The 17,981-nt window shown below is 37.3% G+C and overlaps 1 protein-coding gene across 7 annotated transcripts in view; it reads left to right on the top strand.

The window, feature by feature from the left end:
• Positions 1-9,804, top strand: part of LOC148651616 (copine-4) — a 100,710-nt gene extending 90,906 nt beyond the window's left edge. For 5 of the 7 annotated variants that reach the window (XM_088602176.1, XM_088602179.1, XM_088602175.1 and 2 more), the window contains 4 exons: positions 2,699-2,832; positions 3,289-3,525; positions 3,855-3,950; positions 4,238-4,391. In XM_088602176.1, the coding sequence (XP_088458302.1) occupies positions 2,699-2,832; positions 3,289-3,525; positions 3,855-3,950; positions 4,238-4,312 (542 nt within the window). In that variant the 3' untranslated portion in view covers positions 4,313-4,391. Of the gene's footprint in view, positions 1-2,698; positions 2,833-3,288; positions 3,526-3,854; positions 3,951-4,237; positions 4,392-9,263 lie in introns of those variants that run through there. The other 2 variants (XM_088602177.1, XM_088602178.1) reach the window with 2 other exon arrangements.
• Positions 9,805-17,981: the final 8,177 nt, after the last annotated feature.

Here is a 17,981-nt window from a genome sequence, read left to right as displayed (position 1 = left end):
CCGAAAAAGCAGACCCGCATTGTGGGTTTTTTTAAATGCCCCAAACAGGTTGATGAGGCCATCCACCAAATCAAAGTGTTCAAACAACAGAGTTAAAACCGTTATTCGGTGTATACAGAAAACATCAATGTGCCTCCCTATAAATGGGGTATTTCAAAGCCTTCTGTAGGCCTTCTGTTTCGAGTGGTATTATCCTCACCTACCAGGAATACTTGCTTTTCCTGACCTTTTATTTAATTAATATTTTATACCCTGAAATGGCTCCTTGTTTATGAGACTATTTGAAGTTAGGTTTTGAGTTGTCGTATGCTGCTTTACTGATTAAGGATTTATGCGTCAAACACTTGCAGCTGATGCAGTGATTAAAAAATATTACAGTTCATGATAAAGGGAATAAATTGTCTGGCTGGGACATATAAATTCTAAGTACTTTTGTCCCAGAAGGTGTTTTAAAGAGCGTCTGCACATTTGCTACTTGACATTTTGTTTTGCATTTGCAGACTTCAATTAGATTTACGCCATCGGTATTGCCAGTCTTGACATAATTATGCACTCGCTTTTGCAAGTCTTGGCTTTTGACATTATTTGACATAACTTTTTTATAATAATTAATATTCCAGCCAAGTAAATAATACCTGAACATGTTGTCAATAATATGACCTTAGAAGAAAAGATGGTGAGGGTTATCAATGTCATTACAGTTCAAGACTTATTTTATACAATGTATAAAATAAGATTCTGAAATTAATTTTTTAATGTTCTGGTTCACAGAAAACCCTGTAAAATATATGATGAAAGTACTTGGTTAGCTAAGAGACCATAAAGAAGAGTAAATGTGTTTTTGCAGAAAATGATTACCAGATGAAGAAATAACTTTAAGTAATAAATTGACACACGAAACATATAAAACATGATATGTAAAGCACAGTCTTCACTCTCAAAATAAATGTACACATTTGCAATGCATCTTCCATTCTTTCTTTTTTTTAAATCAAACATCTGCGGAACATTTCTTATAGTTGCTCCAGATGGTGCCGTGAACTAGAAATGACTTGTAGGAATCTGAATGGGCACATTAGTTTGTTGGCTTACTGTAGGTGATTTGGTGTGTATACAAATAGTTTGTTCAGTTAATCAGGTTAACATTGGTAACATTGTTCAGTTTCTGAGCTTTAGATCTTTGTCAATGGTGGTTTTCTATTTGAGATGTCAGAGGTCCATTCCTATTCCTGTTTCAACTTTATCATTTACTAGTGGTACTGTAGCTATTTTAATGCTGACATGAAAATTTGTTACGAAAATGAGTTGTTGAATTGTAAAATTGTTTGGGAAAAACCTACCCCAAAAACCAGCTGCAAACATTATAAGCACAGTTCTGTTTTCAATTTTAGCTTTCAGAAAGTTGTTTTCAAAATACTGTATATGGTTACTTTATAAAAACATTTTATAGGTGGCAATTAAAGAGTCTAAAGACTGGAGCAGTCTGATTGTGATCAGTTAAACAGCTGATTTGTTAAATTAAGTAATTTAGAGACCATTTGGAACATGTCACAAAACCCTCCAGCCCTCAATGACCACAGTTAATTAAGAAGTTAATTGAACATGTTTGTTACTAGATTGATCAATAACTTTCAAGTGTTCCTAATCTTCCCACAAACAGGTGATGTTTTTCCAGTTAGTCTTACAGAGAGATGTCCCCTGGAGACTGTCTCCAGTTCCAGGGCTGATAACCACTGCTTTGGAAGAGGCATTCAAATTACTTTATAATGTTCTTGTGTATCCACAGGGTTGTTATTGCTTTGCATGATGGGGAAGTGTATAATGAATAGATGTGTGCTGAGCAGTAATAAGGCCAGCCTCTAAGGAAGTGTATTTCAAAAAGTCCTTATCTTATCTAAAGTATCCAATTGCACTCTCCTTGAATATATCAGTTAGGAGTCCATGGACAGTTTCTGGAAGTAGACCAAATAAGACCAAGAATACTGGAGCATTCCGTTCGAAATCCAGCATGGTTCTGTATGAATGTCTTGGATAAGACATTTGGGTGGGAGGGGTCAGCGCTGTGGCTTGAGTGTTACTGCTGCTGTTTTATTACTCTTGGGTCAAAGGTTCAATTCCAGACTGGGACTGCTACAGTGTGGAGTTACCGTGTTATACCCTTGTTCATGTAGAGTTTTCCCCAGGTGCTCAAATTTCCTTTCTTCTTCGACAGACATGCTGTCTGGGCTAATTAGTATCTCTGATCTATCCCTCTTTATGCGCCCGTGCACTGCGATGGGCTGGTGTCTCTTCTGAGATGTAGTCCTACCTGGTGCCCTGTGTTTTGACACTTTTCCATGACCAACTGTGAGATCACACAGCTGTGGATAATGGATGATTGTCCTGCTGAAATTTTGCAGACCGTTAAGGGTTGAAAAAATGGATGATTTTATTTTGGCACAAGGTCTTTAGGATGATTCCTTGAAGGTTTTAAATGTTTCAAAATAGCTCCTTCCTTCTGAAAAAAACACACCTTGTTCTAAGGACATACAGTATAGTTTAAAAGGTAATGATCAGAGCCTCGATACTCAAGGGAACACCCTGTAAAAATCTGATTAATATTAAGGTATTATTGCATAAACATCTGATATTTGCGTAAGGGAATTAAAATATCCTCGTACAATTTAATTGTTCCACTTTGCTTCTTTTTTACTCAAAGGTATACAAGGGGTTGTTGAAGCTTATCAGAACTGCCTTCCGAAAATTCAGCTCTATGGGCCAACAAACATTGCCCCGATTATTATGAAAGTGGCCAACTCCGCGTCCGAAGAGATGCACACAAAGGAAGCCATGGTAAGAGGAACTGTGAAGGTTAGGTTTTCTCCTGTCATTGTCCCGAAAATACTCTTTCTCTTCAGCTTTAGTGATTCTCATATACCGTAATTCAATTTTAATATTTTTTCACACAGATTCTGCCATGAGCGTAACATCACTGTAGAACACTTCTGAGGACACTCAAAAATATTTTTTTCAGTTCCCCACTAAGGTACACTCCTTGATGAAACTTTGAGTTGGGCAGAAGTCGTATTGTAATGGAGCTTATCATTCGCTTGGGCTCTGAGGATGAAGTCATTCGCAAACCTGGCTTGACTCACTCATGACTTACAGTAGCTTTCTGTAGTCTGCCAGCCAGGAATTCATTATTCTGCTGGTTCAGCTCTTTGTGAAAGGGTTTAAGAATGTTAAATCCAAAATCTAATCTGTCTGACATTTCATGACACGAACTAACCCTGCTTCCTCTCGTGACAGCAATACTTCATCCTGCTGATCCTGACGGACGGAGTGATCACAGACATGGCCGACACCAGAGAGGCGATTGTCCATGCCTCCCATCTCCCCATGTCTGTCATCATCGTGGGCATCGGCAACGCGGACTTCAGCGACATGCAGATGCTGGACGGGGACGATGGCATCCTCAGGTCTCCCAAGGGTGAACCGGTTCTTCGGGATATTGTGCAGTTTGTGCCGTTTAGGAATTTCAAGCATGTGAGTTCCGTTTTGTTTTATTTTGTCACCATGTGGTGTAATGTTACAGTCCTGCTAATTCCACAAACGTGACTTTGACACATTGCTTTTAACCTATGCCATATTTTATATGTGCTCAGATTCACAGCATCTCTCAGAACATTTAGTGAAGAGTCTGCAAAAGTGTTCAATTTTAATTTGTGAAATGAGAAGTACATGCTTTTCATAAAAACCATATGCAATCAAGTGTTTTTCCTGAAGTATCGTTTCCAGATCCCATCAACACAACACTTCCTGGGTCCGTCTGTGTGATCTGTGCTTGTTTGACCTGATTTTTCAAATTGGTTTAGGTCTGTTCAGGCAGGCTGCTGCTCAAATCAAAAGAACACCTTGCAGAACAATTAATTGAGGGGGATGTGGATAGCTCAGTGGTAGAGATGCCACAGGTTAGTTACATAATCAGCTCATTACTATTCTGAGGAGGCCATGCAGAATATGTATAGAGCTGAAATGGTACTAAATATGCTCTCTGTTAATTTCCTCAGCTCTCTTAATGTGACAAGATTTAATGATTCAAAGCATAAATGTACTCACTGCTAATTACCGCATGTACTCTTAAACCATAATGAAAAAATAATTAATAGTTGAACAAGATGACATGAGAGGTTTAGTATCAATAGGTCGTAGATGTGATTGATTGATTCTAAAATGCTCCATTGCTCTTTGGTAATAGGGGAAGATGAGGAGGCGGCCAAGACAAGAAATAGCTTCACACCGAGAAAGTCTGTGCAGCCTGGACTCCACTTAGGGTCTTGACACAGTGGCGTACGTTTAAAATTCAGAGCAGAATCATTCATGCCTTCGAATAAAGCCTGTTACGAGAAATTGTTGATTTGTCACTTGTGCTTTTAAAGTTGCCATATGAAATAATCATCATCCTCTTTACTTTTTACTCATTTTTATCCACAACTAAATAAAGGAGTCAAAGCATGATTACCATATCTATTTTTTAGTTAGGGCTAATTAATCTCTAGAAGAGAATCCTTTGCACCTTATACTTACTGATATTTTGAAGGCGTAGGCATATCTTGGCATAAAGCAAAGGGTTCACTTGGTTATTGGTCATAGAAATATCTGTATTGATTGATTGGATTGATTGGCATGAAATTACCATCTCAACTATAGCTTGGTAAGACTTCCAACTGTTAAAATGAAATATTTCTTAGAAAATATTATTTCATGCATATGACAAATATCCTAAGCTTTAAAAAAAATGTACTTGAAACCCAAGTTTTATGTTTTGCACGTGTACGGTTTCTTGGAGATTGTAACGAATATTCCTCACACAACACCCACATCTTGTAGTGACTTCAGCAGCACAGTTCATTTCACTTCACCTGGTTAATAACCGTGTAGCGTGGTCCTGACTGCTTTCCTCCTGCGAACTTCCAGGCTGGGTGGTGAGGACTTCCAGTTTGCCAAATGATGATGAAAAAGAAAAGGAATTTAACTATAGAGAGGACTCTCGGGGATCTTATATTGGTACAGTACAGCCAGCTCCTGTTTATCGTTTGAATTTTTTTCTTTGATCGTTGGCGATGAAGCAGGGTACAGTAGGTGTTATGATAAATAATAGCGGGCGAAAAGCAAACTCATAGTGGCATGTTTCTACTGCACCTCTGGGAGGACCGATAGGTCACCGGTGTAAGAATGGCACCACAGACCCTGCTCATGTGCTTCCCCAGCCCCACATCGGAATCTTATTCTCGGTCTGTCTGTTTCCCTTGTTTACAGATTAATCCTTTTAGCACTGCAGCAAGCATGTACATCATGTTGTAAGAGGAAATTCACAATTATTGGCTTCAAATATTGCACCTTTTTGTGCACCTATTTATGTGCATTAATATTTATACTATGTACGTATCATACAGGCCGCATACATCTGTATGTCCAAAAGTCCAAAGTTGATTGTACCTTCTTATTTGCACCCACTCAAGGTTGGTTCATTCTTTCCTTTCAGAACACTTTCCTCAAATTGGGATTTACCTGTGATTGGCACTCAGTACCGTTGGTGCCAGCCTACAGGAACTATCAATAAAACATTTACAATGGTTTTGGCATGTACAGTACTATAAGCAGTTGGACTAGTTAGAGCTTTGAATCTCAGATAATAATAATAATTGCTTACACTTATATAGCGCTTTTCTGGACACTCCACTCAAAGCCACCAATGTGCAGCCCCACCTGGATGATGCGACGGCAGCCATAGTGCGCCAGAACGCTCACCACACACCAGCTCTCAGTGGGGAGGAGAGCAGAGTAATGTAGCCAATTCATAGAGGGGGATTATTAGGAGGCCATGATTGGTAAGGGCCAATTGGAAATTTTGGTACAGTGCACCTCAGTTACAGTTGAGGTGCACTGTACAGTATGTTTGATTCTCACCTGAAAAGTTTAAATCAAGGTTCAGAGCCGCAGATTCATTTGGAGGAATAAAGTCAACCTTGTTATTGTTTACAGGAAATCCAACTTCACTGTTTTAGATGAAATATTTTAAATGTACTTTCAGCTGTTAGAAATGAATGGGATCTGTAATTCTGCGGTTCCCCAGTAGTCCTGTACTAATTACTGGGTTTCAGAACCGCCTGTGTTCAGGTGTGTTAAGATGAAATGTGACCAATTCTGATGTAAGCAGAAGGAAAAACTGCCACCCACTGTGGCTCGGTCTGATACGTTGACATTCCCACCTGTCCCTGTTCATTAAACTCTGAGCTTGTCAGTCAGATGTAAGGGAGCAGATCCTTAATTAGGACACTGACGAGAAACGGCGGAAAGTTTCTGAAGATGTTGGAAGCAATGCACTTTAGTTACTTGGTTTGAAACTACGGGCTGCATGTAAAAATGCAAGCAGATGCAATTAGCAGTGATGAAAATGGGCCCAGCTGGGGCAAAAACCCAGCTGACTCAGAGATCTCTGAGAACCAGGATTCAGAGAGAACCACTGCATGATGGATTTTGTTTTGTGATGTACAGATTTGTAAATACAGTTGAAGAGTTAGGGGGAAGGATAGTGAAATAAAACGATGAGCCTCTTGGAACCTAACGTAAGTCTGCTGTGCTTTATGAAAAATCATATTTCTCAGCTATGTGAGCAAGTGACTCCATCTCATTTATTATATCTCAAATCCCCCTTTTCCTTAATGGCTCATTTATTTAATACATGCAGGATTCTCAGAGAGAGAGGCTGCTCTTTTGACAAGCAGAAGGTTTCCCTGAGGCTGTTGAAGACTACATTCACTGCTAAGTAAGGGACTAATCGATTCCTGAAAGGTGACTTCTAGAGGCAATTATATACTAGAGGAATCTATGAAAATGATAACAGAAGGGAACTTGCCTTTTATGACAACCTTCAAAGATAGCACCCACAAGCTATGATTTCAAACACCAAATCAGTAGCGTTGCTGTAATGTTATGATCTACAGTAACTGAAAATTTAAATGAAAATAAATAGATCTAATTTGTTTTATAATATATCAAACATAATGAAATAAGAAGGTAGAAGCTGCTGATCTGAAAAACAAAACTCGTTAATTTCCTAGTAATAAAATATTAAACTAGTGTACAGTATTGAACAAATAATTAAATTGTCATTTTACTAATCCCTTACAGTGCCATATGTCTTGCTAGTAACTTTGAAGCTTTATTGGATTAACCAACTGTGTTTATTTTTTCTGCTGTCAACATAATAATCATATTCAAAAACATGCCAAGTCAGAATAATGCCTGGCATTGCTGCAAAACTGGAAATATAATATACGTCCTGGGAACAGAGCAGAGTTAAATTTGATAGAAAGGACAAAGCCATCTGCCAGGATTTTATTACAACAGTGAGACTGAGCCAAAGACGACTGTGTTGCTGGAATTTTATGGCGATTACAGAAAATAGAAGGACCCATTTTCTTTTGATGTCAGGGAAACTGTAACTAACCAAATCCTTGATCTAAAGCTCTTTAGGAATTTGTGGCATTTTATGTAACAAAGTTTCTGAAGACACAGTCACGTGTGATTGCAGACACATTTTTCATTGATATTTTAGCTTGAATTCACTTGCTCTGATGTAAATCAAGATTAACCAGGAGGTTGCTAAAGAGCTACGGTGTTCAGAAATAGAGGAAGGTTGTTCATTCAACAAATATTGGGCTCCTTGTCCTCCTTTAATCATAAACTACATTTAATATTCTTAATTTTTCACATTTCTGCAGTAAGCTTGAAAAGTAGATGCTGTACAAGTGCAATATTTTAGATTTTAAATTTTCAGTCAATTTTGAATTCAGTTTCTCTTTCTGCATCTCAAAAGCTTTCCAGTTCAGGTGCCGGTATGCTCTGTGTGTGACTGAAATCTGCCAGGCAGGAGGGAGGTGTTGCGGGCCATAGCTAATGAGAGTTTGTAATAAAATTGCGTTTTTGCAGTTATAGGGAAGTTAATGATCTAATAAAGCACTGCAGAAAATCAGCAAAGGTCAATGTGTTCTAGTATTAAAATAAAATGAGAAAAACAATGTATTTGCATACTACATACAGAATGTTCAGTTTATTTTGTGAGTCGGTGGTACACATGATTTGATCTGGAGAATCTTACAAGGGTAGAGCTAAGAAGAGAAGATTTGCCTTTATTTATCTACCAATGTCTACAGACAATTTATCCACATTCTCAAGATACGCAATGATGAACATCTTTCTTACATCTTGTTGGTTTTTTCTCACCCCTCCTCACTCCACCCCCTGTTCACCATCACAGCTGGATATACTTATTTCTGTCATGCAGGTTGAAGATAATGTTCCTTATTGTTGATCACATTGTCCTAATATACTCTAACTGTCTTTTCATGCTCTGTTAAGATTCGGGGGCTGGTAGGAGCCTCCCCATCAAACATCAGTTTGAAAACCTGTTGCTCTTCTCTATCGTTAAATACTTTAGACTGAACCAAGGAGTGTGTTAGGGGCTGTTTTCACTTTGAAAACAAAGTCCTTCCTGGGGAATTAAGTCATAATAACAGATTCAAAGGAACTCTGTTTCATGTGCATAAACAGCGTATTTTTGGTTTTTCATTTTACTACTTTTGTGTTACAGTACAGAACATTTTAACAGTCTGTCCTCTGCTTTTAGTCTAACATGCTATTTTCTTTTTGATGTGCAAAAAACTCAGACATTCTTCCCTGCCTCTTTAACAGTCATCTCCATGACTCTTTGGATTGAAGTTTAGGAGGTGTGCACTCCTTGTGTATTTTTTAGTGTTTCCTTTGGTGTGGAGAGATTTGATGTGGAGTTAAAATCACAAGCTGAATGCTGCTTGAAAATAATCAGGCATGGAATTTCAAACAATTTGTTTGTGTTGACACTTTTTTGTGTTCCCAGACACTATACTGTAGGTATTAATTTTTTTATGTACTACATGATATAAGGATCGACTCCTTTTGTGATTTCTCATTTTGTGGAGAATGATGTTGGATGCACAAAGATAACGTTTTTCCCTCTTGCTTTAAGACATGGAGGACACTGACCAGTGTATCACTGTTTCTTGTCTCACGATGCCAGTCTTGATTTAACAGTCAACAATAAGCTCTTGGGGGAAAATACTTTCTTAACAGAATTTCAGTTGGATTTCCAATTTTCCATATTTCTTGCTACAAGAACATTCCCAAATGCTACAATACTGTTATTGAAATTCGAACTAATCTGCTTTTTCTCATATTTACAGGCTTCCCCTGCAGCTCTGGCAAAAAGCGTTCTGGCAGAAGTTCCCAACCAAGTGGTAGACTACTACAACGGCAAGGGAATCAAGCCCAAGGGTCTGTCAGATTTCGAGTCTTCCAGGACATTCGGCCCCTAAAGTCTTTGCACATGTTTACATAGTTCTTGGAAAAAAAAATAGCACGTTTTGGTGATTTTTATCTAAAAGATTTTTTTGCATGATTAGCCCAGAGGCTTGCATCTGTTTCACAGTTGTATTGTTGAGGACATTTTTATGAAGATAAACTGACTCCTTTACGTATGAGCATGTCGCCTTGAAAATAATTGAAGAAAAAAAACAAGTTGTCTGTATTGGTTTTTCTACAGGTTTGTTGAGATTTTGCTAAATTTCGTAATATTCTTACACTGTAAAGCATTTTGGATCAAGGAAAAGTTGATAGCTAACTGTATTAGTTTCATCTGCTCCCAACCAACAGTTTTTTCTTTTCTGATTAAGCGGATGTGTGCACTGTATTTTGCATGTTAATAATAAAAAGACAGGTTTTTCACGGGTTGAGTTCTTCTTTTAGTCTGATAAAAAAAATAATTCACAAAATCTCTTAATCCCACATAAATTATCTCTAGCAAATGATGGAATGAAAAAGGTCATCCATTTTAAAAGGATGACCTCACAAAGTTAGCCAGGTTAATGTTAAGTAAATTTGCAATACATGGGTAAAATAATTCTTCCTTCATGCTACAGTACATGACACATTTATGCATTATTGATTGTGTAATTATTATGTAAAACATGTTGTAAAACATTGGACATTTGTATGAGATTTCTTTCAGAATGTTTTATAATTGCTGTTGGTTTTCATTAAAAGTATTTTAATGTTTTTTAAGAAGTGAAAATACAAAAACTATTAGACTATTAAATCCTCAAGCAAGTGGCTTCCAAGGTCACTAGTTTTAAGATTTTTATCTTGCTTTAGAAACACAAAATGTATTATTCGTATTTGACAATTGAGAAATAATTAGCATATTTTTCATTTTATTTTAATAGAAGACCTTGCTTATTTTTATAAGGATGATAGTGTCTAGTTTCCAGAGGGGCAGTGAGGCCACAGGCACAAGGCCATCTGCCACAGGTTCTGATCCTTCATGTTTCTGACGTGTTCCAGCATTGTTAAGGAGAGCTATATATATGTAATTCTGAAAAGAATAGTAATTTTTTACTTACAGTATTTTGTTGATTTTGGACCCTCTTAGATAATGTGTGATATTGGTATTCTTGTGTTTGTGAATATGAGATAGTACTCTACAGGAATTCATAGAGCAGTGGTTTGTGGGTGCAGCTCACAAACACCCCTCCCTGCATGAAGCATCTCTTTTCCTTAACGACAGACAGGAGGCTAGTTGTACCAGGTTGCATGTGGGGGTTATTACATTGTAACACCTCCATGGATGAGTGGGTCTGTTCAAAACATGGGCAGTTAACTCATGTCAACAATTGAATACCATACATCTCTACTGTGCTCGGAAGATGGTTAGAAGAACCTTTTTCATTTTCAATGATGTTGAACATTTTTAGTTTCTACTCGACAAAGGGAAATGTTATACGCTGCTGAGTTGTAATTTCGCAATTTTGTATCCATGTGCTTTTCTTGTGTGACAAAATTGAGATCAGTGAATGTGTAGTTGGGTCACATGGCTCATGTAATGACTTTCCCCATTCCTGTATCCTCCTGCCCCTCAGTATAAAGGGGCAGCTCTCTCCAGTGATTTGCAGTGTGGTCATGAGTAACGATCCTTTTTTTACTATAAAAGCTGTATGTTACATAAAAAAATGTTTGTAAGTACTGAGATATTAAACCTTTCCAACCCACTTTACATGGTTTTGAATAAATACTACACCACAGATTTCAACAGCTTGCCCCGTTACCCCCTGTGTGTCCAGTGAGGAGTCCGCTGGGAAAACCGGCTCTGCTTCTCTCTTGAGGCTATACAGAAGGAATACATAAGAGATGCTCGACGGGGAGCTCTCTCGTTGAGATGGATTCGAGTCATTTTAAAGGAAGGGGTCGGAAAAGATGAATTATGGGTAGTTTGACATAAGATGTGATCTAAGCTGGATTCAGGCAAGTATTGTTGACAAGCTTAACAAAAAGAACTAAAAATGTATATTATTTATTTGATGATTAAAGTGAGCATGTGTGAGCATTCATAGACAGAACTGGTGTGAAGAGTTCACGCTGCATCGCGAGCTGCCCTTTGAGGTGAGAAAGGTATTCCCTCTGCTCTCTTATTTTTGAAGTACTACTTTCCGCTTATGAATTTATTTTCAGGTTCTTTCCTATCTCAAGGATTTCACTCTGGGCTTATTAGAAAAACCCCAAAGGGTAAAATTGAATACAGGAAATGTTGAACAGATGGTTGCTGGGGAGTCATGTGGTTTAAACGAAGCAAAAAAACAACAACATATATTTCTATCCCTGTGCTGTTTCTGATTCATTTAAGTCAGTCTAGATGGGATTGAAACTCTTCATTTACACTTCCTACACGCTTTCTTCAAGCGTGTTTCAATTATTTGTTGATGTTGAGCGCAAGAACATCTGCACATGTGGGCCCTTTTCCATAGGTGATGTATGAGCTGTTCACCAACAGCACCTGCGCCTGTGATTTAGGTGTTTATATTTGTAAATAATGCAATCATTTCAATGTTTCAAAAACATATGGAGCGTGACTCAGGCATACAAAGACGTAAGATATATTATTAGACAAATTACTCAATGGCATCATCAGAGTTTCTGTGGTGAACTTCGCCTGACATTTTTGCTATTTTTAGTTTTGATAGACCTGTATTTTGTATTACACAAAAATAATAATAATGTTTCTTTATTAGCCCTATACAATTTCTTGCATTAGGAATGCGTCTTTTCGCATACCCCAGCTTTTCTCCAGGGAGACACAGAGACAGGGAGAGACGCTTGGGGTCAGAGCACAGGGTCTGCCATTGCATGGCACCCCTGGAGCAGTTGGGGTTAAGGGCCTTGCTCAGGGGCCCAACGGAGTAGGATTCCTCTGCCGGCCGCGGGATTTGAACCGGCAACCTTCCGGTCACAGGCACAGATCCTTAGCCACAGAGCCACCGCTCCGCCCCATAACCATTTAGATATTGTGCGGAGTGGAGCAACTGACGTCACATGAAGACGAGCTTGGATAGGTAAACGAGTTGGCTGGTTTGACTTGAGTTGTTGTGCCAAAATCTTTACGACTTTAATCAATGTGATTTTATCACTTTAATCAATGCTAAATGAAAGCTTTTTTTTCTCACTCAATCCAAGGTACTGTATTTAAATAGCAGTCATAGTCGCTCAAATAGTTGAACACAGTCGTGAAGGGTTTGAGTAAACTGCTGATGGTCCATATGTTGAGAGATTGAAGAGTATGTATTATATTGTATGAAACCTTTTTTAGGTGCGTATGCACTGTATTCTGTGTAAGAGCAACATGGCGTTGCAGCAGAATCACACAGATACAGAGTGGGAGACATTTAAGAAGTCAATTTGAAAAGAGCCAGAGAGTGGTTTCTTTCCAGAGACTCCAAACAAGCCTGTTTTAAACTGGAGTTCTTTGAAGTCTAGACCAGCAGGCTTTCAATTAAACCTGCCATCATGCATAATTAACAGCATACTTCTTTGCAGATCATTCCTGGGACAGACCCACAGGGGTTACAAAAGAATAAAGAAAATCAAAGGTTATAATATTAATGATGAAGAGAGCATATGATCAACTGTAGGTATTAGTTAAAATATTCACAATTATATCTGCCTTTAAGACCAGTGATTACTGTTCAATTGACGTGAATGAATCCTTTATAAATACCTCTTTATTTGTCAATCTGAAATTGAAATACCCCAGTGACTGGGGGTAGTGCCCTCGCATTTGCCAGTAGCCTAATACTTTGTTTGTGTATCATCATTAGGTGGGAACAGTATTTTCCACCTTATTTGTTTTATTTCTCTGGGCAATTTTATACAGCCTGTCGGCACTCCCAGAGTAACCGGGGGCATGCACGGCACTTGTGTGTCCTTCCAAAACACGTGTGAGGCCAGTCATCTGTTTTCACATCGCTGACAAGAACGGACACACCAGAGAGGACGCGTCACCTGCCAGTTGTGCCACATCTGTCCCGATGATCTTTTCTGCATATAACTCTCAGCTAGAGAGAGGGAGTGGGGCATTTACAGATGGGTTTGCCCGGGCACGTTTAGAGCTGATGATGTTAAGGGAGTGAGGCATACTGTTCTGAGTGATCCATTATAAATTATTCCCCAAATTCAGATGCAAAACATGCTGTCTCTGATCCACCTACTCAAAAAATGTGAGAGTTGTTAGATTTTGTTCTGTAGAATCAATACAAGCTAGCTTACTCATATAACCTGAAGGTATGCTGGAGGATATTGAACATGAACACAAAGGAGATTTCTGTTGACAAGCTTAGGCTGTGTGGTTCACTTTTAATGAAGCTAGAAACATCGGTCTGCAAGTCTGTACAGCTGTGATAAACTGAATGAATAAAAAAAGTGAGGGATGGCAGCTGTGACAGAGAGTTAACTCTTACTCTACAGATTTTCTATCAAGCAAAGACATAACTGGGCCACTGATGCTGAAAGGTCATGGTCATTTCACTGTTTGAAACCTTAGTGACAAATTGTTGAACGTTTTTGATAGTGATGTTGTTAAAGTACACAAGAACCACTGTTTTATGCAGAAAGGTTTCTAAATTCTCAGCGGTTAGGTTAGTGGGCCTATTTCCCAGGTTGTGCACTATGTTCTCAGGTTGAAATTATTAAGTAACATGGTTTCTTCGAGTTTTTGGAAATAAATGAAAAAACCTTCAGAATAGTATAAGGTATATGTCCTCACTTCAAATTGATTTCAAGTCAATTCAAATACAAACTGCTGGGAAGAAATCTCAAATATATAATATATTGCAAAATATATACAGTACAGTATATACATATGTATAGATAACATATATGGCTTATAGACTTAAGACTGAGGGAAATCATTTGATGTTCCCCAAAGAGCATAAATGAAGGCCAACATTGCATATGAAGTTAACACTGCAACTAATGTCATGACATTGCAGTGCATAAAAGATAATAAGGAATTTTAGAGATTAGATGATAAAAACCTTGTCACCTAAGAGGATCAATAACATCTGTGTGATCTGTGTCAGTGACTGAATGCTTCATAGGAATTACGGGAATATGAAAGGATATTATGTATTACTCTTTAACAGCAACCTTTCACCAAAGGATTCTAGGATTGCCAGTCACACCTCACTAGTAAACTGCATGATGTTTGTATTGCACTGTACATTTTAAGCACTGACAGCAACAGTCAGAGCTCGTCCAGGTTTAGATCTTACTTTTGGTATACATGGAGTTCATTGGGATCTTATATTGGTGTGCAAAAATATTAGACATTTTAAACACTGTCAAGAGGTGGTGTAATTGAAACAGTGTGTGAAAGAAGTTCTCTAGAACTGCATTTTCTGCTTGAAAAATGAGCATAGCTAGAACTCTACAGACCTTATTCAACTTGCTTGCTGTTCTTTGAGAAAGGTGGGAATGATACTAATATTTCTCCTTCTCTCGAAGTCCAGTTGGTTACACCTGACACCTGTGGGCAGTTCTGAAACTCAGATGATGGTACAGGGATGATACCATTTACCAATCCTATTTGTCGAGAGTAAATGTACAAATATGCCAAAATAATACTTAATTAAATCAATCAGCACGTGCTTTTCCAGAGCCAGGATTGGGAGCCATTGCTTTAGGCAACAGTTTGTTTTTTTCCATTCCTGCATTTCCAGTCCAGTAGTTATTTTCCAGCATGACAATGCAAGACCATTCAGTGCTTGGATAATAGTGGCACATTTGAAGAAATCACTGCTGGGATCTTGCTGTGGCCAGCTTTTTCTCCCTGAATCCAATAGAACAGCTGTGGGTCCAACTCACCACGCCCATCTATGGAAAACAGGTGTTATTGGTCGTCCCTCTGCAGGTGCACATATGGAGTGGTGGAACAACCCACAGCAGTCTTTCCAAACTGAAAACGCCACTAGGATTATGTTAATGCCGAGAGAGTTCATGATCGATACTAACTTTCCAATGTTTTCATTCTGATAGTGTTTTTCATGAAAACATATGGTGATTCTCTGAGCTGTACGTTAGATCACGTTTTCTGTGCGTTTGGTTGATATCTTTGTTTGAAGTTTCTGCTCGAATCCATTTCACCTGGGAGTTGCGTTTCCTTTGAGTGTAAGTATTCGTGTGAAACTGATTGACGTGTTTCTGTCACAATATGACCAGAGTTTTATTCAGTGGGAAAAGAAGTGGTGCATTGAAGCGGAAAGCAAATGTTGACAGCTGTCCTACACCTTTGTTGAATAAAATGAAGATTTTGACAAATATTCTGAATATTTGGCTCCCACTAAGTCACATTCATGTAATTTTTTCTGAGAAGAAGTCAGAAATACTGTAGATAGGTGCATTTAAAACCTTACAGAAAAAAGACTAACCCCTTAACACTGGGGAACTTAACACTCTTGAAAGTCTGGAGGAATAATATCACTATAAGCACTTTTAAACCAACAGAGAGGGAATATTTTAATGAGACAAGACTGCTGTGAATTATCAGCAGACTGTGGTGTGTGTGTAGTATTTGCTTTTGAGAAGATTAATACGTTTTCATGTGCCTTGAAAGTTTATGCTTGCGCTTCCTGTAAGGGTATTTTTGGTATGAATGTATTTCACACAAATACCGATACTCAAAAGACATGGAATATAAATTTGTATATTCTTAAACATGTTTGCTCTTATAGGTTGCATATGACAGGCAAGTTACAGTATTTGCTGGGCATGATATGTGTAAAATAAAATAAGAGAGTAATTGACAATTTCATGTATAAAATAGTTCTTGTAAAGGGTTTCTTTACAAGCAGAATCTACCCTCTCTCGTTCATTCAATTCTGTGGAAAGATAGGTGTTAAACATGAATCCACTTACAAAGGAAAACTTTCTCACAGGAATTCACCTCCATTTCAGAAGCCAGTGCTTGTTAATAAACAAATAAAAAAACTGCATATATTAATTTTGTTGATATCCCTCATTTAACAAAATGAATGTAGCTGATGTCTTAATTACCCAGCTTTGAGCTTCTATTTAAAGTGATTATGTTTTGCTGATTGTTATTAGAGCTGTTCAGCACAAATATAAATAAACATTACTTTGAGTTACACTATCTACAATGACATTCAGAACACAGAATTTTAAACATCTCTCAGCTTTTAAATGCATCTACTGGGCTACTGCACTGAACAGCAAAGACAAAAAATAAACTTATTGAATTTTTCCTCAATAATTTTTCCTTTTTAGTTCAACGATTTTTCTTAATCTAATCAGATAGTGGTGAATATCTTTTTGCTATTATTTTGACTTAGATCCAGACTAGAACACGGAGTGATTAATTTTCATGTCACCCATTAGATAATGCAAACCCCAAACTTGCAGGAAGCTCTTTTCCTATCCATTAGAAACCTTTCCTCTCCGAATAGTGTCAAGAACTAATGATTTTCTTTTTTATTTCTAAGAGACATTTAATGTACATTTATCCAAAGAAAACAACATTTAATATAGTTAAGAGAAAAGGTAATTCTGTAGGAGCCTTTGTTTAAAAGCAGTAGCACATTTGTATCACATTTGTATCATTAAGTCAAAGCTGTACAACAGAATATAAAAAACATTTCATATTGAACTCCATATATTATTAAAATGGAACAATATTGGGATAAATATTCACAGATGAAAAAATCAAGGACCCTTTATTCTAGATTTGGGAATTCATTCCTATCCTGCACTCATATTTCATTTCTTTAGTTATACAAAATGTTGGTGATGATGCTTGTTTCAAACTTAATATTGCAGATTCTAAATATTGATTCTAAATATCGTGGCAGGAAAGAACTATTTTGTTGTAGCTTTTATTACAGTAAATACTAATTATATTTCCTGAGATATGTTTTTGGCTGATAAAAATATCGGCTGGTATTTATGTTAGTCAAAAACAACATTTATCTTTTTTAAGAGATTGAAATTTCTGTAGCTCAATTGCTGGCCTAAGAGAAATGTTTAATCTGAAATTGATTTTTTTCAAGAGAACTAACCAGATGTATTAGTATTATTATGTGGAAACAGATTTGTGGCTTTAATCCACAGTAATGTCACAAATATGAGTTATCTGTTTTGTTATTTCTGATGAGATTGATAATATTAACCAAATCACACTTGTCATATTGCTTAATGTAAGTATTCAATGCTAGATATAGAATATCCCCTATATTTTTTTATACTGTATATAATTGAATATACCTATATCTATATACTGTATAGATGCCATAATTCACCAGATTAGTGTTTTGGAATTAAAATTACAGTATGTAAACTTTCATTGTGTGCTGCATGTGCTTATTTATCATAAACTGAGAAAGTTGTTAAAGGAATAACACCATTATCTTCATTAAGTACTTTATTAAAGTAGTCTGTGTGGAATGAGAATTAAATTTACTTCAAACTTTAACATTTATTCAATGGCATATACTGTAGTAAATTCGTAGAATTAAGTAAACACACACATAGGATTACTTCTGAATCTTGCACCCTGTGTAAAATTA

Source organism: Lepisosteus platostomus, chromosome 12 (genome assembly GCF_059453375.1).
Source record: "Lepisosteus platostomus isolate fLepPlt1 chromosome 12, fLepPlt1.hap1, whole genome shotgun sequence".
In the NCBI taxonomy this organism is placed as follows: Eukaryota; Metazoa; Chordata; class Actinopteri; order Semionotiformes; family Lepisosteidae; genus Lepisosteus; species Lepisosteus platostomus.
The sequence above is the reverse complement of the archived record's forward strand: the minus strand, read 5'-3'. Positions and strand labels throughout refer to the sequence as shown.